This window comes from Sarcophilus harrisii, chromosome 2 (genome assembly GCF_902635505.1).
Source record: "Sarcophilus harrisii chromosome 2, mSarHar1.11, whole genome shotgun sequence".
Taxonomy (NCBI): Eukaryota; Metazoa; Chordata; class Mammalia; order Dasyuromorphia; family Dasyuridae; genus Sarcophilus; species Sarcophilus harrisii.
In genome coordinates, this window is record NC_045427.1 from 312,797,772 (window position 1) to 312,822,808 (window position 25,037).

At 32.4% G+C, this 25,037-nt stretch overlaps 1 protein-coding gene and 1 long non-coding RNA gene across 2 annotated transcripts in view; one reads left to right on the top strand and one right to left on the bottom strand.

Annotated features, from left to right (window-relative positions):
* PELI2 (pellino E3 ubiquitin protein ligase family member 2) overlaps positions 1–25,037 on the top strand; it is a 120,332-nt gene that overhangs the window by 67,034 nt on the left and 28,261 nt on the right. Inside the window, exon 2 of the mRNA XM_031952631.1 lies at positions 3,273–3,402. Within this exon, the coding sequence (XP_031808491.1) occupies positions 3,273–3,402 (130 nt within the window). The remainder of the gene's footprint in view (positions 1–3,272; positions 3,403–25,037) is intronic.
* The window catches only part of LOC116421584, a 163,298-nt gene that overhangs the window by 65,195 nt on the left and 73,066 nt on the right, over positions 1–25,037 (bottom strand). The window contains exon 3 of the long non-coding RNA XR_004232017.1: positions 536–643. This is a non-coding gene — a long non-coding RNA (uncharacterized LOC116421584). The remainder of the gene's footprint in view (positions 1–535; positions 644–25,037) is intronic.

Consider the following 25,037-nt stretch of genomic DNA (forward strand, 5'->3'; position numbering starts at 1 on the left):
CTTATTGACTTGTTCATAACTCAGTGGTTTTCCAAGTTGCCTAATAAAAAAGGCAAATTTAAGGGATTCCTAAGTACCAGACATTGTAATAGGTGCTAGAAATATAAAGGCAGAAAACAATCTCTGCTCTTAAGGACTTCTTAATCTAGTAGTATAATAAACAAGCAAATGACTGTGTACAAACTAAAGATATATAGGATAAATTGGAAACCATTTCAGAAGGAAGGCACTAATAGTAAAAAAGAGTGAGAAAGGTTTCTAGAAGAAAGTGGGATTTTACTTGAACTTGAAGTAGAATAGGGAGGCAGTGGATAGGAGCTGCCAATGAAAATGCATAGAATGGGAGGGATAAGTGATTATCTTGTTTGAGGAACAGAAAAGAGGCCAGCCTCCTGGAGGGGTGTAAGATGTGAGAAGACAGAAAATGTTGAGAGCCAAACAGAAAATTTGGTATTTTGATCTTAAAAGCATTAGGGAGGTACTGGAGTTTAACACTTTATGAAATCAATACTTTAAAAAAAAATTGCTTTGATACCTCAGTGGATGGATCAGTTCAGGCATGAGATGATGAGGGTCTGAAGGCCCCAGAGTAGTAGTAGCAGTGTCATTGGAGAGGAGGAGTCTATGTGAGATCTTGAGAAGACTGGAAAGAACAATAGACAAGAAATTAGAAGGCTTAGACTTGAGGCTAAGTCTACCAATTTCCCCCTGTATGCCTTCGGACAAATCATAGATAGATATATAAGATAAAAATGTAGAGCATGAAAGGGACCTTAGTTGTCATCCAGATGAACCACTTCATTCTTTTATATAAGGAAATAACAATAACCTAAAGCAGTCCAGGTTTCAAATTCGCATTCTCTGACTACAGTTAAATGTTCCAGGTAGGCTTACCTCTGTGGGCTTCAGGTGATTTACCTACAAAGTGGAGATAGTATTATTTGTGTTGCTTTTTGTGGTGATGGATCAATATGCAAAATGCTTTTTAGATTTATAATATGCTGCATAAATGCTAGATGTTATTGAAGAGAAGGAATGGGAATCAAGTACTTTCTTAAGTGCCTTTCTTACAATGTAAAGCTCAGAATTGAATACAATCTTTCAGGTGAGGACCATTGTTATCCCTATTACCTGTTCCTGAAAGATATGTCTCTCTTGAATGTAGTTCAGTATTCATTAGCTTTTTTTCTGAGCTGTTATTATCATGCTGCTGACAATTGAGCTTGTGGTCCACTAAAACCCCCAGATCTTGTTTAAAAAACTTTCTGTCCATGCCGCCTCCATTTTATTTAAGAAGTTCATGTATTTATTTAATCCAAATACAAGACTTTACAATGATCTTTATTGAATTTCATCATTTTAGCCCTGCACTCTAGCCTGTTAAGATCCTATTGCAGCTTGACTCATTTCCTGTGTGGAAGCAAAATCCCTTTGCTTCCTCTTTTAGAAATATTAAGAAAGCATTAAAAAAATTATCCTACACTAGAGCCCTACTAATTTCTTTTAGGAAAGTATATAAAAAGTTAAGAATGAAAAATAGACCAAAATTTGGGGGAGAGGAAGCATCTGTTTAAAGTCATTTTCTTTCCTCATTCCATGAAGGGTAAGAAAAAAATAAGGGGGAAAATCACTAATTACAGTTATTCCCCTTCTCATTGCAACTCTCTCTGTTGAGGGTTTTTGATATAACATGGGTTGCCTTATGAAATTTCTTTTTGGGAGATTTGCAGAAGTTGAAAATGGCATATGAAGGCCAGCAGGTGACAGAGCCTATGACCAAATACTTAATTAAATTTTATAATAAGATATTATGTACACCCCATAAATGAAAAAGAAAAAAAACATACCTCTCTGGTATGAACGGAGGGCCAAAACTTTTTACATGGATTTACATGAATTTACATGAATTTTCCAGATCACTCTTTTTCCCCAACCCCTGTGTTATGGAAGGGATAACCATAGTTCACTTTTCAGTTTGGATCAGATGGAAAATAGAATGGTCAGAGAGATTTGAATAGTTTTTAGGAACAGCCTTCTCCATGATGTGCTGAAAGATTAAGTACCTCTTTTTCTGTTTGATAAAACAAGATCTTAACTTTTATCTGGTGCTCTGTAACTATGTTTTATTAATAGTTTTTCCTTGTTCAAGAATCCTTTAAAATGTCTTAAAAATGATTCATGTTATACAAAAGTCTGGCAGCCCAAGGAGAGTTAGTCAGTTGGATGTTCTTTAAGTAGAAAAATGCCTACATTTAAAATAATTTGCATGGATAAAAATTGTTAGTAATAAACTTGTGCGTATAATGGAAGGCACAGAATTTTCTTTCACAGTTTTGTTAGCTAAGTGGTAAAGTGGATAGAGTGCTGGACCTGGAATCAGGAAGACCTTAGTTCAAATGCACCCTCAGATGCTTACTAACTGTGTGACCCTGGAAAAATCAGTTAACTTTTATCTGCCTCAGTTTCTTCAATTGTAAAAAGGGGACAATACCATTTACCTTCCCCCCCCAACTTGTGAGAATCAAATAGGATAATATTTGTAGCACACTTAGCACAAGCCTGGGTTATAGTGGTCCTTATTAAATGTTTGTAACCTTTACCTTCCCTCTTATATTTCTGCTAGTTTTAAACAAAGATACCATATATATCTTTATTGAAATCATTGTTAAAATAAGAGTCCTTTGTTAAGCTCAGCAATGATATTATGTTGGAAACTTTTTGCTACAATAATGTTGGAATGAATGTTGACTATCACCTTCCTTCTCTTGCAGCTTTAGAGCTTCAAAATGTCATTCTAAGGACAACAAAATATTCATATGTATCGATATGTATGCAAGGAATCTGGAGCCCATATCTTACTGACTTTTTGAAGGCAACTATCCCTGAGCCACCCTATTTTTCAGTTACTAAATTGTTTTTTAAACATTTTAATTAGGAAACAAAAGGAAATTGAGATTTTCTATTTTTTCCTAGTTTCAGGAGCTGAAAAATTTAATGTAAGTTAAATAAATTGTCAATGCTTAGTTTCAACATTTTCATATAAGCCAAGCCTATAATTATTTATCCATTACTCTGAGATTTGGTATTTAACATTTTTTTTTTCACTAATCTATAATAAAATCTGTAATAATAAGTGGTTGGCCACTTTTTCGTTCTGTGGAACATTATTAGTGGCAAATGTTTTATGGTTGATTATCTTTTCCCGTGTTTTATCCAAACTTTGTTACCATCTCATTTTTCAAATATGTGAATTCTTGCACCTGTTTTTGTAGGTATAATGGTGCACTTCCTAATGGAGACCGAGGACGTAGGAAAAGCAGGTTTGCTCTCTACAAACGCTCAAAGGCTAATGGAGTCAAGCCAAGCACTGTTCATGTAATAACAACACCTCAGGCTTCCAAGGTATGTGACATGGGAAAAGAGTGTATATATTAGAAGAATTTATTCTAAATTATGTTTATTTCTCCTTGGCTGATTTCCTTCTTTTCAATTATTATTCTTTTAGTAGATAATGAAAATCACACATATCATTAAATTTAGTTATATGTATTAAGAAGAAACTGTTATTTCTAGTAAATATTTAATTTTACTTATTTGAACCAGATGGTTTTCATAAGGCTATATATGAGTACTATATACCATATCAGTACTATTGTTGAATCTGAAATTGTTTGAATAGTTAACTGTAGTTTGTACTATTAGGAGTTACATTTGCTACATACTATGCCAGAATTTTAAAAATAGTTTTGAATTTTGTTTTATTGTATAGAGGGAGAAAAAAACACAACAGGCCACAGCTTCATTAATAGTTTCCATTCTTTTTGGTTAGTTTTATTTCATCAGCTACATAGATTCCTTATCCATAAAATGTTAACAATAATTACTAAAGTTTTTGATAGCTTTATGATAATGCATGTAATATTTGTGCCTCTATCTAAACTTTGAAAACATATCTCTAACTCTGTTAATATTTTAACAAAAATTCGCCTATTCCTTGTAGATGAGGTTTTTATAATGTATTAGTTTGGATCTATGAGAAAAAGTATATTTTAGATTAAAATTAAGAGTTAAAGAAATGTTGAAAATAAAAACCAATATTATTTAGCTTTAAGTTTTTGGCAAGAAAGAGGAACTAATTATAAGCAGTTTGGAGTGAAATCAAAAATAAACTCAGTTTTTAAAAGATTCTAAGAAAATAAGGCAAGATATAAAAAGAAATCTGGAAGGTCAAAGAAATGTAGAAAACATTTTGTGGGAAAAATGGTTTTTAGACACTTAGGAGTATTATTGATAATATGATATTTTTTCACTTTGGTTAAAAATATAGCTCTGCATTCCTTTTTATATCATTGATATATTCATGATATCTTTTAAACATTTTTTCTTTTCTATTATGAACTTAATAAACATCAACAAACATGAACATTTCTATAGACAAAGAAAAGCAAAAAAGATTTGTATTTGAAGCTGGGAACTTGAATTATGTCCATTTAGATTTCTAATATGAACTTTTTTTTTTCATAATTCGAATTCATTGTAATAGCTATGACACTGCTTTGCTTGTGCAGCTTTTGAACTTACTTCTGTTTATCTTTTGAATGATTCATTGACATGCTTTTCTTTCCATTTTTTTGACATAATCTTATCTATTCATTCTTATCTCTCTCCCCCCACCAAATAAAAGAAAAACACTTCTAAAAAGTAAGTAGAACCCTAGAAAACAGACTTCAACAGGTTATATCTACAATTTCGGCTTATTCCATCCCTGTATTTGACTCATTCCACATTATTACCTCCAAGCCAAGAGCTGGGAACTATGATTTGCATCATTTTTCTGGAGTCCTAATTTTGCTCATTGTATTAATCATAGGCCTAACATCTTCCGCAGTTTTTTCCCTTTAAAACATTTTAGTATTTATATGCATTATTCCCTTAGTTCTGTTCACTTCCTTTTGTATCACTGCATAAAAGTGCTTCCTGATTTCTCTACTTCCATCCCCCTTTTTTTAATAATATAAAGATACTCTTACACTTATATGCCATAATTTTTTTTTTGCCATAATTTGTTAAAAGAAAAAAAAAACTTTTGTCATTGTTGTCTAAGCATAGACATCTTTGTTTCCAGTTCTTTATTGCAACAAAAAAATGCTGGTATAAACACTTTTATATTTTAATGGGTTCTTTTCTTCTTTCTTGGAGCTTTTGGGATTTCATTACTATCTTATAGTGAAAGGTCTCAAAGCATAATAACTTTTTGGGCATAGTTCCACATTGCTTTCCAGAATGATTGAACCACTTCATAGTTCTACTAACAGTGTATTATTATGTATATCTTCCCACAATTCCTCCAACAAGTTTCCTTTTTAAATTATATTTACTTCTTTTATGGTTTTATGGTGGAACCCCTTAGAGTTGTTTTAAGTTAAATTTCTCTTATTTGTTTTTGGATAAATATTGGAATTGGAATATTGGGAAAAAATGGAAAAAAATTATCCAAAAAAAATTTGGATAAATAAATAAAATATTGTTATTAATATTTTGTCTTCATTTAAGAATAGCTTATTTAAGCTCTACGATTCTATGATGTTTGGGAATTAATCTCATTTTTACCATGCTTTCCTTATCTATTTTTGGGGTAGCAGACTTTTATCATAGAAATTTAGTCCAATTTCCCTCATTAACTGTTTCCTCTCTAATTCTAAAAATGTTTTGTCCTCTGTAAAACCTTTTTAATCTTATGCAACTTAAACTATCCAGTTTGACTTCTATGATCCTTTTTTACCTTGTTTGGTCAAGAACATTTTGTCACTTCATAATTGTGAAAGGTATCTCCTTTTTCTACTCTAATTTTTTTTTATTTATCATATAAACTTTGTTATCTAGTTCTTATATTTACTTGGAGCTTGTTATCCATACATTTTTTATCCATTTGAAACTTATTATAGTATATGGTGTTAGGTTTTGATATAAATTTAATTTCAGTCAGACTGCATTTCAGCTTTCCTAGCTAATTTTTTTTTCAAATAGTGACTCTTTACCCTGAAGAGTTTGAACCTTTATATTTATCAATCACTATGGTACTGTATTCAGTTATTTCTGAGTCTTGGGTACATATACCATTTTGTTGGTTAAGCAAAGACTAGATGATCATTAAATTTTATCACCATAGACTTTGATTTATTTTTTTTTCTTCTCATAGAATCATTCATTCCTATTTCTTTAATATTTTCTCTTCTGAATGACTTATTCACCTTTTAAGCATTTTCCTCTCAAATTCTCATTTTATTCTACTTTAATTTTTTCCCTCCTGTTTCCTTTTATCAACTCTTTTTAGCTTCAAACATTTAATTTTAAGAGGTTCTGTTTGTAATTGTTGTGCAATTAAATCTAGTTTTCTGGGTTTACTTCTTGTCCTCTAAACTCATGTAATTTCATCATTATATTGGGTATTTAATTCTGTTTATACATATATTTAGTCTTCCTGTTTTGGGATTTGATGCTTAAGTTATTCTGTTCTTCTCTGACTCTCTCTAGTATGTTTAGATCATCAGCAGTGTAACTAGTGTTGCTAATCTAAGTATAAGAATCCTTGATTGGAACTGAATCATTAATCTTGATATTCTCTTTATAACTGAGAATAAAAAAGAAAGTTAATAACAAAATGAAAGAATGGCTCACAAGTTTTTTGGGGAGACTCAATTAAAGAATTATGAGAGCTGGCTGGTTTTATTGTGCATCCAAAGGCAACAAGAAATATATATATATTTCTAATACATTTTGGTTATTTTATATTTCTGTGCTGTTCATAAATATTTGCAAAAAGGACCACTATGAAATCATTACAATAACAAGCACTTGTTATAATAACAATAATATAAGTGCCAGGCTTTCTGCTAAGTTGATGATAAAAAGAAAGGCAAAAACTAGTCCCTGTTCTCAAGGAGTTTACAGGCTAATGGAAGGAGAAATATTATAGATACAGAAATTCTAAAGAACTTGAAAAGACTTTTCAAATTAAATCAGCATATGTTTTGATATTCTCTGAAACCTGTGGAAAGATATAGATTGGAAAATGTTGGTCAAGATTAACAAATAGAGAGATCAAAAGACATGAAGACTACATAGATACTACACATATATCAGTCTTCTTCAAGAAAAGAATCAACATGCATTGAAAATGGAGACTGGAATAAAAATGCATCTACAAAAGATATTTATTATATCTTAACAGACAGAAAATGAGTCATTCCTGAATCATCCGTCTTTGTGCATTCAGATTCCTAACTTGTTAGATTTGTTAGTACAAAGATTAAAGATTAATACAAAACTAGAAAAATAAATATAAAACCTGGATACTTAATTTCAAGAAAGCATTTTTTTTAATGGACAATATCTGTTAGAATCAATGATTATTCATTGTAGCCAGGGTAAATTTATATCAGAAATAATTCTGGCTTGACCAATTCAGACAAGTTATTAATGATGGAAAATGTTATATGAACAGAAAAAATGTGAACATAGGCACAAACCATAATACTTTCTTAGACAAATTTAACTGATGTTTATAATTTAATTGCCATAAAAGAAGCTCAAAATCACTTTAGTAAGCAAACACTTGACTTTCTAAGCAGTGATAAGAGCCAAAGGCAATGCTGGTTTGTGAAAGCATGGAAATAATTGATGTAAGTTTAGGGAGGATAAGACCATTTTAAAGAAGGCTTGAAAGGACTAAGTAAAGTTATCTTGAAAGCATTTAAAGATAAAAGAGAAGAGAAAATTAAAGAGAAGATGTAGGAAGCTAACAGTTTTGTGGTCTATCTTCTGGGAGACCCACCATCAAAAAGGAGGAATCAGAAAGTGAAGAATAGAGGAATATAAAAAAGAAAAAAAATTCCATTAAAATTACCCAAGTTCTCAGAAGTAAAAAAGTTTAAAATCTTGAGTATAAATAGATAAACCAATAGAGAAATTATTGATAACAGAAGGGAATATAGAATCCAGATTAGCCAAATAAATCCAGGTATCTTTGAATAAATACTAAAAGAAAAAGGAAAATGAATCAAAACCTTGTTTAGCCACAGGACTGCATGGATTTCCAACAGAGCAAGAAACCACAGCAAGATGGTCTTGAATGATTTAAAAGAGAAACAAAAATGCTGAAAGAAAAAAGAAAATTCTCTAAAACAGAAATAATTGGTAGAATAGGAAAATCTTAGGAGTGACAAGTCTCATCAAAGAAACAAAAAAGAATATAACTGATTGGAAATTTAAATACGGAGAAGTAAAGGATATTCTGGAAGAAGAGAAACAAAATGAGAAACAAAGAAGAAAACAAAAAGAGAAGTAATAATGTGAAAAGAAATGGTCTCTATAAAAGCAAAAAAAAAAAAAATATTGAACTCAGAGAATATACATAAATGGCTTTTAAGGATTATAGGTGTCCAATAAAGATAAGTCAAAACCCAGTGTTTTTATTTGCATTTAATTCTCTTCTTCTTTTTTTCATTTAACAAGTATTTATTTTCCCAGTTCCTCCCTCTTTCCTTTTTATATTTCCTTAATTGATTCTGTCCCAGTCACTACAGCAGCTGTTCCAAGCCCTTTCATAATACTAGAAGAACTTCCGGGTCACTCCCATAGTCCATCCCCTCTTTCAGTTCAGAATTTTTGCCTTATATTTCACTAAAAAAATTTAAGGCATTTTGCTTCACTGTTGACTTGAATGTATCATTGGATTAAAAGGTATGTATAGTTGAGTGACTTTTTAGGCATAGTTCCAAGTTATTTTGCCAAATGGCTAGATCCTTCCACACTTCCACCAATATCATGTTAATATAATTGTTTTTTCTTAGGCCTTCCAACATTTTCCATTTTCCTTTTCTATCAGTCTTTTCAGCTGGATTGGTAGAGGGAAAGAGAGAGTCAGATATATTCACACATACGTATACACATATATATATATATAATTTATATTATTTCATTTCAGTGAGGTCTCTAAGCAGACTTATTTTCTTGCTAATCTCTTTTAATTGTGTCTCTTTTGAATATTGCCTTATCTGTGATCATAGTCAGCCTTCCTGTCTTTTTTGAAATTTCATGAAATAAATTTTGCTCTAGTACATCATTTTACCTTATTTAAAGTATGTTATTAAAATCAGTTGTTGAATTCTGTTTTGTAATACATCCTGTATCTTTTGTGTGATCTGTGCATTAATTTATACTCTTTAAATCATAGTAAAGATAATTGTAAATTTTTTGCCCCATTATATCTTATACTTTTTTTCATCTTCCCATCTCCCTCTTTAAAAGGAGATAAAGGAGGGGAAAAGAGTGTGATTATTATTACTATGACTTAATTATTGAAATGTTCCATCCCTATCCTATGTCTTCACTAGACCGGACTCAGATCCTTGTTTCTTATAATTGTTAACTTTTTCTTTATAATCTTTCCTCTGAAATTAACATTTTTTTCCTGTTTGTGGCTGTTACCTCCTCAGCTCTGTCCTTTTGCCTAAATTTTTCCTGTATTGTTTCCAATTGTTTCTCTGTTGAATTAGCCTTCTCTTTGCTTAACTTTTTGCATATTTACATCTGTGTCTATGTGTGTGCCTGTATGTTTGCATGTGCATTTGTATTCAGCCCTCTTTTGGTTTAGATGAAGTCAGCTTCATAAGATGTTTGCTTACCTCACTCCATGTTTGTATGCTTCTTGAATCATTCATTTCTGAGAAGTAGTATGTTTCCTTCCTCTTCTTTCTCAATTCTTCCAAAGTATATTCCTTTATCCCTTCATTTAGAAGTATTTTCTCAGTATCAACAAAACATATGAAAAACAGCTCTATTTTTACTTAAAGTCTTCTGTGACCTTTTTAGACATTGGGAAACTGAATTTCTTCCATTTGAATTGTCTTAGGAAGATTCTGAAGACCACCTGGCAGAATAAGGTACCTGACACTAAACTGCCAAGCATTCCAGCTCTATTGCAGAGAGCACCATTCTTTTGACTGCCCACATTGTTTGAATGCCAAATATACACTTGCCAAAAAGATTATTTTATAGAGAACACACCCAGAATAAGCACTCGCAAAGATAGTCAGAAACAGTGATATAGGGACACATTTAAAGTCTCTCTTAAGAACTTTAGAATTGATTGTATGACATGGGAGACACTGATATAGGACTGCCCAGCATAGTGTGTCCTCCTTGGAGAAGGTGTTGCGCTCTATGAGTAAAGCAGAATTGAATTAGCTCGGAAGAAATGCAAGGTGCCCAAGTTAGGCTACCCCAAATATTCATAGGGACTATTTGTGTCCTCTGACCTGTGGCAGAGCACTCCAAACTCATATTGGTCTGATCAGCCATAGTCAGACACACTATAATTCAACTTTAACATAGTGATGTTGTTTTGGTTCTCTTTTGAGGATAAAGGACAACAGCCAACCAATTAATCTAGCTTACCATGTGTTTGTGAACTATATAAAGCACTGTGACTACAAAGAAAGGCAGAAGGAAGACTCTTTTCTCAAGTAGCTCACAGCTAGTGGGGGAGACAACATGAAAACAACAATGTAAAAACAAGTTACATATAGGATAGATTTGGGATAATCAGTAGAGAGATAGAACTAGCATTAGGGTAATCATGAAAAGCTTCTCATTGAAGATAGGATTTTTGTGTTCAAGTGGGAGGTGGGGATGGGGAAACAACCAGTCACAATAACCAGAGCCTCCATGGAAATGGAATGTTTGTGTAAGGAACAGTAAGGTGACCAAAGTCACTGGATTGAAAAATACTAAGCAGTATTTGGTAGTGTAGGTGGAGAGAGTAAAGAATAAAAAGCCTGGAAAGGGGAAGCAGATAATAAAAGAGTTTTGAATCACTGATAAGGAGCTGTTGGAATTTATTGAATACTAGGGAGGCATGGTCAGCTTTGTGCTTAAGCTTCTTTGCCAGTTGACTAGAAAATGAACTGGAGTGCAGAGAGATTTGGTTCAGACAGACCAACAAGAAGCTGTTGCAATAGGCTGGGTTGAGAGTGATAAGGGCCTTTGGTAATGTCAGAGGAGAGTAGGGAATATAGACCAGAGATGGTATGAAGATAAAATTGACAGGATATGGCAAAAATCCTGGGTGACTGAGAGGATGGTGGTGTCTTTGACAATAAGTAATAGGGATATTTGGAAGGGACAGCATTTGGAGAAAAAGATTGGTTCTGTAGACCCAACTACTACTGTTCTTCTTTCTAAACTATCCTTTATTTAATTTTTTCATGTATACATATATGTATATAAGTTTATGTATATTTACATATAAGCATTATGTATAGGTGTATTTGTGCTACCTACCTATTAGAATGTAAACTTATTGTAAGAAGAGATTAGTTCATTATTTATATTTCTGTTCACAGGACCTAACGGTGCTGAATATACTAGACTTTTAATAAATACTTTTTGATTGTTTGATAGATTCTTCTAGTGAAGGTGGACATCCATCTTAGATAGTATTCTTTAACAAGAAAATTCTAATCTGGTTAATAAATGCTTTAATAGCTGTTAAAGCAAAATGTTGTATGAAAAGTCTTTAAGCAATTTAGCCCAGATAGTGGAACATTTATTTCTGAATTACTTACCACACTGATAATTAAAGCTTTGTACTTGATTTCATCAAAAGAAGCATTCCCTCCTTTTCTCAAGTCTTGACCTTATTTGGCCAAATTCTTAGAATTTTTGAGTAGTTTAGAAACACTGAACTTTAATTCTCAAATGTGAATCAGCTGTCTAAACAAAACAAGCCATGTAGCTTACAATTTTAGAAATCACTTTAACAACCTTTTTTTAATCCTGCTAGAGTTTGTTTATGTAGCTAGTTTTCTGACGGTCCATCTATTTAAAAGGATCTTGGACTTTATATATAGTCATGATAGCCTTTTTTATTATTCTTCAGCTGCAGATAAGGGTGGAGTGCATGAAGATACCTACATTTTCAAGTAATTTTCTTTACCATTAAGATCCACAAGTGAATATGAAGAATTCAGAAACAGAAGACTTATATGAAACAGTGCAAAGTCCACAGAATCAGAAAAACAATGTGCACAATGGTTATGTGTAAATACAAAGAAAACAAAGACAAAATTTCCTTTGAAAAAGAAAGCTAAATTGTCTTGAAGACAAAAATTCTCCCTTCCTAGCCATCATTAAAGTGGGGGATTTAAAAATTAACTTCCACATTCAAAAACTTTCCTTTCCAAATATGTTTGACAAACTTTTTTTCTTTGAATTGACTGATCAGTTTTTTAAAATGGGAAAATGATCATTCTTATATAGTTTGGGGAAAATATTTTTGTCTGCTTTTTAAAAATCAACGTCCCACTTTGAGTGAGGGAATTTTATTTCTGAGTAGAGGCAGAATATATATATATCTTATTTCAAGACAGTGAGATGGTGTTGCACTAGACAATTAAATACATGTTCATGATTTTTTGTTAATGTATAAACACACCACACACACACACACACACACACACACACACACAATAGCTACGTAGACATGTTGTTTGCCTTCAAAACTTCTCAGGTTATTAGGTTTTTCTTTATATTGACATGATAGCCAATTGCCTAAAAATTTCTAGGTAGAGCTTTCTGGATTGCACAATTTATATTGTGGAAATAGCACCAGTACTGGAGTACTTTAAAGTTCTAGAAAAGGAAATTGAAAGTAGTTATAAGTGATTCTCTTCCCCTCACCCCCACCCCTTTTAATAAATATGAGTAATTTTTCTCCGTGTTTTTGGTAAAGTGTTAAACCTGAAGTTAATGTATTTGTCTTTTAACTTTTTGAAGAAACCACTAGTTTTTATTAACTGAATAGTTAGAGCCAAGAAAAAAAAATAGTCCTTTATAATCATCCCTTCTGGTGAGGAAGCCATTTGTTTGGCTGTTTTTGGCTGTTGTCATACTGTTTTTGGATGAGTAGCTTGGCTTTTGAGAAATGTAATTCTTTCAGACAAAATTATGTGGATTCAATTAAATATGTCTAAGTATCTAAATATGTATAGTTTTTAATACTTCCATATTTCTTGTTTGTACCATCACCACCTTCTTCTCTTAATTAGTCTTAGTTTTAAAAAACTGGCTAAAACAAAATTAATTTTTAAATTAAATTTTACTTATGTGGTATGAAAGCTTTTCAAGACTTTTTGAATTGCTCATTACTTTGTTAATAAAAATATATATATATATAAATAAATTTAAATTTTAAAAAAGCTTCTACTTTTGTAGATTGTTGCCATAAGCTTCACATATATATGTTTGAATGTTGCAATATTTTTATCTTGCCTCCTCTTTGCATAGGTGAGAATTATCCTTGTTCCCTCTGCATAGAGTTAAGGTTAAACCAGTTAAAGATCAAGGAAACATAAAGTGTCAAAATGGTAGACATTCAAACTTGATTCAAAGCCAGTTTCATGATTTTTATTTTATGTATTTTAATATTTCTCCAATAGTCTTAAGATTATCCAAGTAATAAAATGAAAAAAGCTATGTCTAAATAAACCCACCAAGTAAAACCACCTAATGTTTCATGGTTAGTGATATGTCAATTCCTAAAGAGCCTGGATTTTTTTTTTTTTTTTTGGTCTTTTTTGTGTCTAGAGTTTTAGAATAGTGTCCAGCATGTAGGGGGAACTTAATGAATGCTTGTTGATGTTGCCAAATGATTTCTCAAGATATTGCTATTAGCTCTGAGTGCTTATAACATCATAGAGCTGGAGTAGAATGATACCTAAATGTCAGTTAGTCCAATCCTGAAGTAACTTGACATGAGGTCACACAGGTAGTGGATTCAAAATTAGATTCTATGACTCAATCAGGTTCTCTTTTATTTAAAAAGTAAATACCACTGTAGACATTCATCTTCATTTGAATTCAACTCCTCAGTTGTTACAAAGCCAGTTATTACTTTAACCCCACAATAAATAAATAAATATGTCATCTTTTTACTTTGTGTACTAATTTCAATTTTAGGTCTTTTCCTCTTGATTTCTATCTATATTTCATGTATATTTATGTGTGTATATACACTTATATATAATAATAAGTAGTTATATGTGCGTGTGCATCTTACCCAAATTTATTTCCAGTAGATATATAGTATTTTAGGTACTGTTTAGGTATATGCAAAGCATATGATGGATATTTAATAAGATTTGTTATTTTATTGCTGACTCATTTTAAAAGTCTGATCTCTATAGACTTGTTTAAAATATAAATTAAATAATCACTTTGCCCTCAATATCTGGCAATTTCATATTCACATTAGAAAATATCTCTGTATCAGATTTAGGTTAAATCAGCCAACATTTTAGGAAAGTAAATTTTGAAATGGGTTTTGAGATGTGGTACAGAACTATTAGGAGTCACATAATAACTAAAGTTATATTAGTGGAGATAATTGAAGCTTCCACAATAAAAAAGTGATTGATTTGGATAAGCGTTTTCATTATTGGCTCTAATACTTCACATAAGTACATAAATTGCCAGGACTTTATTTGTATTCTAGAAAGCATCCTACATGTCTTATGAAAAGATTAATTAATTAATGAAAAGTTAAGCTGATTGCATATTTATGTACTTTACCCATAGCATTCACAGTTACTTATTTGTATGTTTGTGTGTGTGTGTGTGTGTATAAAAACACTTAGTTAAAAATCAGTATATTGACTGAAGAGCAAAAAAGGTGCACCAAAAAATTTCAGAGGTGCAAAAGGAATTTATTTTTGATTTTATAATTATTATACACATGCCTGAAAGGCAAAGTAGCATTTAAATAGTCTTTATAATTACTGCAAAGTTTTTCATTCATTTCTGTATTCTTGCCTCATTATCGTACTGTAAATATGTAATGTAGCCCCAAGCATAGTAATAACATTATAGTATTCGATGACTACGTGAAAAACTTTTTCATTTGGTAACTAATTAAAGAGAAAATTTCACTAAAATATCTAAATAATTACTTATGCTGTATGAATTTGACATTATACTATATTGCTCCACTGGGGAAAAAATTAAACAGCTGCTTTAGCTCATTGAATCTTTTCCCAATGATATCAGAATATCATTTGGACATGAGTATAAAGTTTTTACCATTCACCAAAAAAAAAAAAAAAAAAAAAAAAAAAAGATACTAAAGGCTTGAATTTGGAAGTTACATTGAACCAATGGATGAAGGTAATATCTACAAGTGACTTGGGTTTTTTTGATCAAGATACATCAAACATAAAGATATAGAAGAAAATGCTGTGACTGCATATATTGACTTAATGACATTCTGAAATCAAAGTTGATGAGAACACATTTAAAGCTGTTACCTACCCATAAGTGCCCATTCTTTAACTATATTTTTAGAATTATAAAAGGGATGTTAAGATATAACCAAAGTAAATATGTGGAATAGAAATAAAAGATCATGTAATAAACAGATTAGAGGAGCAAGGAAGGAAATGCCTTTAATAACTATGAAGAGGGGGAAGAGTTCATGATCAAACAGAGAGATAGAGAGGATCACAGAAGATAAAAAAAGACAGTCCTGGTTATATAAATTAATTATTTTTATGCACAAATAAAGCCAGTGGAGTTAAAACTAGAAGGGAAGCAGAAACTGGGAAAATATTTCTAACAAATTTTTCTGTTAACAGCCTCATATCCAAGGTATATATAAGGAACTTATTTAAATTAAAAAATATATAAGCCATTTCCACATAGATAAATTTAGCAGAGAATATGAACAAACAGTTCTTAAAAAAGAGACACAACTTATCCACAGCCATATGAAAAAATTATTCTAATCACCACAAATGAATAGATGCAAATTAAAGCAAGTGTGAAATTACACCCCATCCTTTGAGATTGGTAAAGATGACAAAACAAAAACTGACAGCTGTTGGAGGACAGGCACAACATTAATGCATTAAGTGCAGCTGTAAATTGGCCCGTTTATTCTGGAATGCATTTTAGAATTGTACTCTCAAATTTTCTAAACTGTATTCCCAAAGAAACCAAGGAAAAAATATTTTTACTGTTCTTTTGGTTATGGTAAAAAAAAAAAAAATTGGAAACTAAGGGAATGCCCATCTGTTGGGAGATGACTGAACAAATTATGGTATATATATGTATTTTATTGTACTGTAAGAAATTACTAGCAAATGTAAGAAAAAGAAAGAAAAGACTAATATGTATTGAGGCTTCATGAAATAAGAACCACCAGGAGATCAGTTTATTTAATAACAACAACAATATTGTAAAGACAAACAATTTTGAAAAATTTCAGAATTCTTAAAAAGTGTAGTGACCTTGTTTCTAAAGACCTAGTGGTAAAACATATTACCCAGAGGTGATGTATTTAAGATATAAATGTAGGTGTGTGTATATATATATAAAACACCAATGTAGGAATTTGTTTTGAGTATGAGTATTTGTTATAAGAATTTTTTAAAATTTTTCTCTCTAGAAGGAAGGAGAATAGAGAGTACATACTGCATTAGCATTGCTAGAAAAAGAAGGATCAGGGTCATTGAAGCATTTTTTTTTAATGCACAGAAAAGAACAGAAGGAATGCCAGAAGGAAGTATAGACAGGACAATTTTGAAAGTTAGATTTTATATTTGTTGTTTGACTTCTTATATTACCTTAAACTTTTGGCTTTTACTTTTAGTTGTTGATTAAACATTTTTGAAGAAAAATTAAGAGAGTAAAAAATAAACAAGGTGAAATCTCAACAGGGAAGAAATAAAAATTATTAAAATTTTCTACACATAGTTTTGTATACCCTCAAAATAGATCATTTAAAAAATAGAGTATTATCTACAAAAAAATCCAAATTTACATTTATACAGACCTTGAATTGTAAGAGACCAGAGAAATTTAATTGTAAAGAAACATACCAAAGGCCAAACAAAAGTTCTGCTCTCAGATTTATAGATCATTTCTACAAAACATTTAAAGAACACTCAATATACATGATAAATCATGCAAAACTTATATTCGTATTAGCTCTATCACACAAAAATCAAGAAAGACAAAGAAAGTGAGAAAATTATACTTCTGTTTGTACTCTAGAGTTCATTAGTTCTCTTTGGAGGCGGAGAGCATTTTTCATCCTGGATCCTTTGGAATTGTTTTGGATCATTGTATTGATTGGAATAGCTGACTCTTTCACAGTTGATAATTGTTATCATTTCTGTCTGTTTATGCTTTTAAAAAAGGATAGAGAGGATCACAGAAGATAAAAAGGACAGTCCTGGTTATATAAATTAATTATTTTCTGCACAAATAAAACCAATGGAGTTAAAATTAGAAGGGAAGCAGAACTGGGAAGAATATTTCTAGCAAATTTTTCTGTTAACAGTCTCATGTCCAAAGTTCTTTTCACTTTACTTTGCAATACTTCATATAAATCTTCCCAGTTCTTTTTTCCTCATCCTGCTTTTCATTTCTTATAGCACAAATAGTATTCTATCACAATCATATATCGTACTTGTTCAGCCATTCCCCAACTGATAAACATTCCCTTAGTTTTCTGGTCTTTGCTACCATATAGAACTGCTATAATTTTTTTCAATTAAATAGATCCTTTGCCTTTTCCTTTGATCTATTTGGGATACAGGTCTAGTAGCCATGATGGTTATTGTTGTTGGTATTTCTGGGCCAAAGGGTATACACAGTTTATTTACTCTTTGGGCATAGTTCTTTGTGGGATGGGTGCAAAACCGCCTTCCCAGTTAACTAATCAGAGACATCTTCAGGTACAAAGAGAAAGCATTTATGTAATCCCTGCAAAGAAAGGCCCATTTACACCTGGGGAGCCATCCCAACTCCAACTTGTGCTCCTGGAACCTGCCCCTGCTTCCGCCTTGTCCAGGAGTTAAAAGCAAAAGACCTGAGCCTTCTCATTGGATAGACTAAAAGGATGGAACCATCCTTGACCAATGGTCACTAATGTTGGCTGTCTCCCACAGGTCATGTCACTTCCTGCAACTTCACTAACTTCCTGTATCCCAGGGCTCAAAGCTCATCTTCTCCTCTTCCAGCTCTGGGATCACGTGATTCAATTCTGAGAAATACTTTATTTAATTAGACCCATTCAGTTCTAAATTGTTCTCCAGAATGATTGGACATTAATTTATATCTATTTTCTCTCATTTCCTCTAGCATTTGTCACTTCTGAGAAATGAGAAATGGGACCTCAGAGTTGTTTTAGTGTGCACTTCTTTAATTAATAATGATTTAGAGGGTTTTTCATATAAATATAGATAGTTTTGATTTTTTTTTCCTTCTAAAAACTGCCTGTTCATATCCTTTGACCAGCCAAATTGAGGAATTGGCTTTTTTTTTTTTTAATATATAAATTCAACTCAGTTCCATATTTGAAAAATGAGGCTTTTATCAGAGAAAGCTTCTCCAAAAATTTTTATATTTTCTTGTCTTTTAGCAAAATATAATTTCCCTGATAACTTCTTTTAATTAAGGCTATTTTTGTTTTTGTTTTGTTTGAAATGATTACTACTTACCTCTCTTCCGTCTCTTTTTTTCTTACCTGAAGCATAATAGGTTGTTTCATCCCCATACTTGTCTCTGTGTGTGTGTGTGTGTGTGTGTGTGTGTGTGTTTTTCATGTACATCTCTTGAAAATAAATATAATGTTGGATTCTAGTTGCAAATCCATTCTGCTATCTGCTTCTGTTTTAATGGATGAGTTTATCCCATTCACATTCACAGTTAGGATTACCAAATATAATTCCTCCCCTTCTGTTTAGCCTTCTTTCTCTTTTTTTTAAATTCTGTCCTCCCCTCAAACGTCTGTTTTGCTTTTGATCACTGCCTTCATTTATCTGTCCTCCCTTTTATCACCATCCACCCTACCCCCATTTTTCTTATCCTCTTCCTCTATTTCTCTATTTAGGAAGACAGCTTTTTGTGCCCAATTCAATGTGTATATATTTCCTTTTTGAACTAATTCCAATGAAAGTGCAATTAAAGCATTTACCCCTCTCATTATCCCTCCACTATAAAATCTACCATGCATACCTCTTTTATATGAGATAATTTCCCCCACTGTATCATTTCCTTTCCCTTTCTCCTAGTACATCCCTTCCTTCTTTTCTTCAAGAAACTATATTGGCAAGAACCTCTGAATCTATTCATTGGATATTGTTCTGCCTCTTGCATTTATGATACAGCCAATCACACACCATACTTAATATCCCATTTCTGTGCCTTTGAACTATCTGGCTATCTATCCCTCATGACTGATGTCATGTGCTGTCACATAGAATCCTTCTCTTCCTGTAGGGTACAAACTTAAGTACCTTTTTTTGCATAAAATCTCCCAACTGCTGATGCCATCTCACCCAAGTAACCTCTTGTTTATTTACTTTATATTCATTTATACTTATTGTCTTTATATTTATTTTGCATATACTTAAATATGTCCTTGTAGTGTTCTTTATTAGAGTATAACTTTTTGAGTAGAAGATTGTTTCATTCTTTGTCTTTGTAATCCTAGCACCTAACAGTGCCTTGTATATAAGAGTAGACTCTTAATATCTATGTATATCTAATATATCTATATATCATGATTGATTGATTTTATTGTTTATTTTGGAACATGAATGGATAGTATGTTTCTAAAGAACAATATCCTTTTATGGTGCTACTATATATATCCCCGGTCCCTGCTTCTATATGACTAATGGCTCCACATGAGCCTTGGATTTTTAATTGTTGATAATAGGCTTGTTTAGTCCTGTGGAACCCAAGACTTAGGAGAATGCTTGGTACCCTTTACAACCATACATAGGCAATGACTTTTGATAATTATTCTTTAAATATCTTAGCATATTCACAAATAAAGCTTTTTCTCAGATATTTCATCTTACTTTGGGGACTACTATTGGAACTAAGCAAAATATAGCCAAATTAAAAGGTTAATGTAGTTGTTTTACTTCTCTGAGACAAATAAAGATATGAAAATACTTGTATTTTTTATGTTGCATCATAAATTATCACATTTATGCTAATAAAAATGGAAGTAGGTAAATCATAGATAGCTTTTATTCAAATGTACTCCATCAGGAAATGCAGTAACTGTTCAAAAGTTGCTTCTTTTTACAGAAGGTTGAATCCTAAAGTGTTACACCTCATTTACCAAGGTATTTTACAACAGGGTGACCCAATTAGAAACAACAGTAACTCTCAGAACAGAAACAGTAGTAATTCTCTGTATTGCTGTTTGGTATCTAAGGTCTCTGTGGTAACCTTGATCAAAATTATATTAAAGTGCAGGTTAAGTTAGCCTTTTGTCATTTTGCTATCAAAAAGGGCGAACAAGATAATGTTTTTCTTCCTATGTCTAATGATAATCACCTAAAATTATAGACTGAATTAAGGCTTGGAAGATATTTATCTCAGGAAATTGTATTCCTTTTTCATCCTCAAATTAAATGGCTTATGTTTTGAAAACCCATTAAAAGGTTTTTCTCCTCAGTTTGACTTCCTCATCTTGATGGGTATTATGTGCTCTAATAACTTTACTCTTGAATTCAGTTAACCACATTTACATACATGATATCTATATGTATAATGTTTTTATTTCTAATAATCTAGGTCTTTGGTCATCTAAAGTGCTGTTTCTGTTTTATGATGGTTACAAATTTAAGGTGTTTATATTTAAAGTAGTTTTTATTACACAAAATAAAACCAACAGAAATCCTGAAATTTCTTTGTCTTATTTTTGCCATAACTTATCTCTTCTTTACTTAGTTTTCCATTTGTTTCCTTATGATGTTTTTAAAGATTCAAAGTCTATACTTTCTCTTCTACTGCACATCTCATTGTTGAAATCTTATATATTATATACTCTATATGTTATCAGTGAAGCCAGTAATTTTTTGTATATTAAATACTTTAGGAAAAAGGTTTCTCTGTGTGTTTATATTACTAAAAAATACTTTTGGAAAATTCTTACATTTCCCACCTTGCTTAAATTTAAAATAAATTCTTTATTTTTACTCTACTGAAAACTATCATTTTTTATTAGATTTTTTTTTCTAGTAGGGAAAATCATATCTCAAGGTTATTTACTAAGAAAGTTATCAGGGGCAAGTAGGTAGCAAAGTGGATAGAGCACCAGCCCTGAAGTCAGGAGGGCCTGACTTCAAATCTGGTCTCAGACACTTAAAACTTCCCAGCTGTATGATCCTAGGCAAGTCACTTAATCCCAATTGCCTCAACAACAACAAAAAAGAAAGAAATAAGAAAGTTGTCAAATATCTAATATAATCTTAGGTAAGCTATTCAGCACCACATTTCACTAATTTAAGTCTTTTAACCCTGTTTCCTGTTTATTTCACTGAGTTTCAAAAGGAGGAGAAAGGAGATGCTACCTAAAAAGAAATAGACAAGCAATTGACTAAACATAGACTTAATTCTATCCTTGCTATAGGTTATTTGTAAGGTCACTGATTTAATAATTTGGTTTTTTTACATTTAAACTCCCTTCCTCCCCCCAATTATATGTAAAAACATTTTACAGAAAAAAAAAAATTTTGTTTTAAATTTTGAGTTCTACATTCTCTCCTTCCTCACTCCTATTCACCTTCCTTGAGACAGTAAGCCATTTGATATGTTATACATCTGGTCATGCAAAATATATCTCCATGTTATGTTCTGAAAGAAAATACAGGCCAAACACATGCACCCACAAAATGAAGAAAGTAAATAATAGTATATTTTGATCTGCATTTAGGCTCCATCATTTCTTTCTCTGAAGATGGAGAGCATTTTTCATAAGTCCTTTGGAGGCAGACCCAAGATGGTGCAGTGAAAGCAGGGACTTGCTCAAGCTCTTCTCCAAAGCCCCTCCAAATGCCTTTCAGTAATGTCTGTAAGAGAGCATTAGAACCCAAAAATGACGAGAGTGAAATAATTTTCCATCTAAAGGTGGCTTGGAAAGTTGACAGAAGATATTTGTTATGTCAGAGTGTATCTGAAGTGCAATTACGGTGTAGGCCATGCCAGCAGCAGGAGGCTTCAGGGGGCTTCTGATCTGTGACACCGACAGTGATCTCTAGACACCAAGGACAGCTCTGCAGGAAAGGTTTGGTGTCAGAGGACCTCCAGCAAACTAGGGTTGGGCTTTGAGAGCCACTGAATAAGCAGCAGTAGCAGCAGCTCTTTAGTAGCACCAGTCGACCACAGCAGGGAAAGTGACCATGGCAGTGACAGTGACCTTGACCACGCTCCAGAGATTTTAGCCCACAGGTAGGAGAGCCAAACAGCTGGTCAGAGAGAGATTGCAGAGGCCTCTTTGCTGGCACTGAGGCAGGATTCTTATGCTTTGCCCATACTTAGACCCAGGTTGCAGTTCTGGCTCACAGTACAGATTCCCAGAAGGGTCTCTGAAAACAATTGTACAAAACCCCTGAAGCTTGGAGCATTGAATCCTTCACCCTGGAAACAGAGCCCTATTTTAACAAAGAATTAAAAACCAAGTAATAGGCTGGAAAAATGAGCAAACAACAGGAAAAAGATTCTGATCATAGTAAGTTACTGTGGTGACAAAGAAAATCAAAACACATTCAAAAGATGATAACAAAGGCAAAACTCCTATATGCAAAGCTTCCTAGAAAAATTAGAATTGGTCTCAGCTCATGGAAGAGGTTGAAAATCAAGTAATAGAGATAGAAGAAGAGGGGAGAAGAATTGAAAGTGGTACAAAAAAAAATACAAAAAGCTAATGAGGGAGAATGCCTTAAAAAGCAAAATTGGCTAAATGGGAAAGGAGCTACAGAAGCTCATTGAGAAAAATAATTCTTTAAACATTAGAACTGAGCAAATGGAAGCTAATGACTTTATGAGAAATCAAAATACAATAAAACAAAATCCAAAGAATGAAAAAATAGAAAACAATGTGGAGTATCTCTTTGGAAAAACAACTGACCTGGAAAATAGATGTAGGAGAGATAATTTTAAAATAATAATGTTTGTAGCCCAGTATCCTCAGCCCTCAACTTGGGACCCTAGTGGAGGCATAGCTAGATGAATGCTACTACAAGTGCAAAATTGCAATTATGGAAAACCCAGAAAAGAAAGTTCTTGTCACCAAAGTCCTTGGCACTGGTGAATGGTTCAGCATTAGAAACTTAGATTTCATTGCTAGAAAATAATGTTATAAAGGCAGTGTTAAAATCTACATCGCCACTTAAGCCCTAAGGATCATGGGATTTTTCCATCTGATTTACTGATGAAAGCTTCCATACTTTTTTCTTTCCCATTAAAATGTAAGCTTCTTGAGAGTAGGAACTTTTTTCCCCCCATTTCTATCTCTGTGTTTAACACATTGCTTTGTACATAATATTCATTCCGTAAATAATATTCTATATATGTACTATGATTTGCTTAGCAATTCCCCATATAATGGCACTGAAGTTACAACAGCATAAATCATGGTCACTGAGTCTCAATCATTGAATAACAGAGATGGAGCCAAGATGGTAAAGGATGGAAAGCATTTTTTCTAAGCTCTCCCAACATTCCCCTCCAAATAATTTTCCATTTATTTGTTTATTTTTAGTGAGGTAATTGGGCTTAAGTGACTTGCCCAGAGTCATGCAGCTAGGAAATGTTAAATGGCTGAGCTCAGATTTGAACTCAGGTCTTCCTAACTTCAGGGCTGGTGCTTTATCCACTATGCCAGCTAGCTGTCCCCAAATAATTTTAAACAGTACATCAAAACAGCTTGGGAAGACAGAAAGAGAGGTCTGTGGACACTGAGAGAGAACTAGTCAAAAGCATGGTTGCCAGCTATGAGCCTTGGAAATGTTGGTGGCAGCGGTAGAAGTGGACAAAGCAGCAACAGAAAGGAGAACTTGGCACAAGAGATAGTAAATGGATCAAACACCTGTCACAAAGAGATTAAGAGGATTCTTGTGCATACAACCAGTTGTCATTTGGCAATCCATTGCTTATTCCCAGTTCTGAGTAATTCCAAAGAAGGGAAAAGCACTTGTAGTCACAAGAGAACAAGGGTCCTCCATGAGTAAGGACCAGAACACAGTCCAGAAGAGAGCACTGACCACACATCTCCCTAGGTTACATCACCTTGGAAATTAAAAAACCTTAAAGGCTTCTACACCCAATTATAAAAACAGCAGGACACAAAAGCCCAAGTTTGGCACAACCACCCTATCTCCTTCTCTCCTTCCCCCTCTCCCCCCAGTTAAACAGTTAATCCACAGTCAAGAAGTAGCCTGGAAAAATGGGCAAACAAATAATCATTTTAAAAAGTAATCTGCCCATATGGTGACTAGAAACCATAAGGCACAAACTCAGAAGATAATCATTTGAAAAATCTTCAAAGAATCAAAAAAAAAAAAAAGCAAATTGAACACAAATTTAACAAGAATTCCTAGAAAAACTAAAGGAAGAGCTTTTAAAAGAGAGCAAAAATTAAAAAAAAAAAAAAAAAGCAAATAAGAACACTAGAAGAAATACTTGGCAGGGGGGATGAAAGCAAATGAATGCAAGAAAACCATGAAAAAGAATTAACATCTTTCTTAGGAAAAAGGCATGAAAAAAATGAAAAAATGATTCCTTAAAAATCAGAATAAGCCAATTATTAAAAAGATGTAGAAAAACTCACTGAAGAAAATTCTTTTTTAATAATAGCTTTTTATTTTCAAAATATCTGCAAAGATAGTTTTCAACATTCACCCTTGCAAAACCTTGTGTTCCAAATTTTTTCTCCCTAGCTTTCCATTCCATCTCTTTCCCTAGCTAGCATGTAATCTGGTATATGTTACACATAATACAGTTCTTTACTTATTTGCATAATTATCATATTGCACAAGAAAAATCAGATTAAATAGGGGAAAAAAGAGAGAAAGAAAACAAAAAAAAATAACAAGCAAATAACAAAAAAGCTAAAAATAATATTTTGTCATCCATATTCTGTCCCCACAGTCCTCTTTCTGGAAGCAGATGGCTTT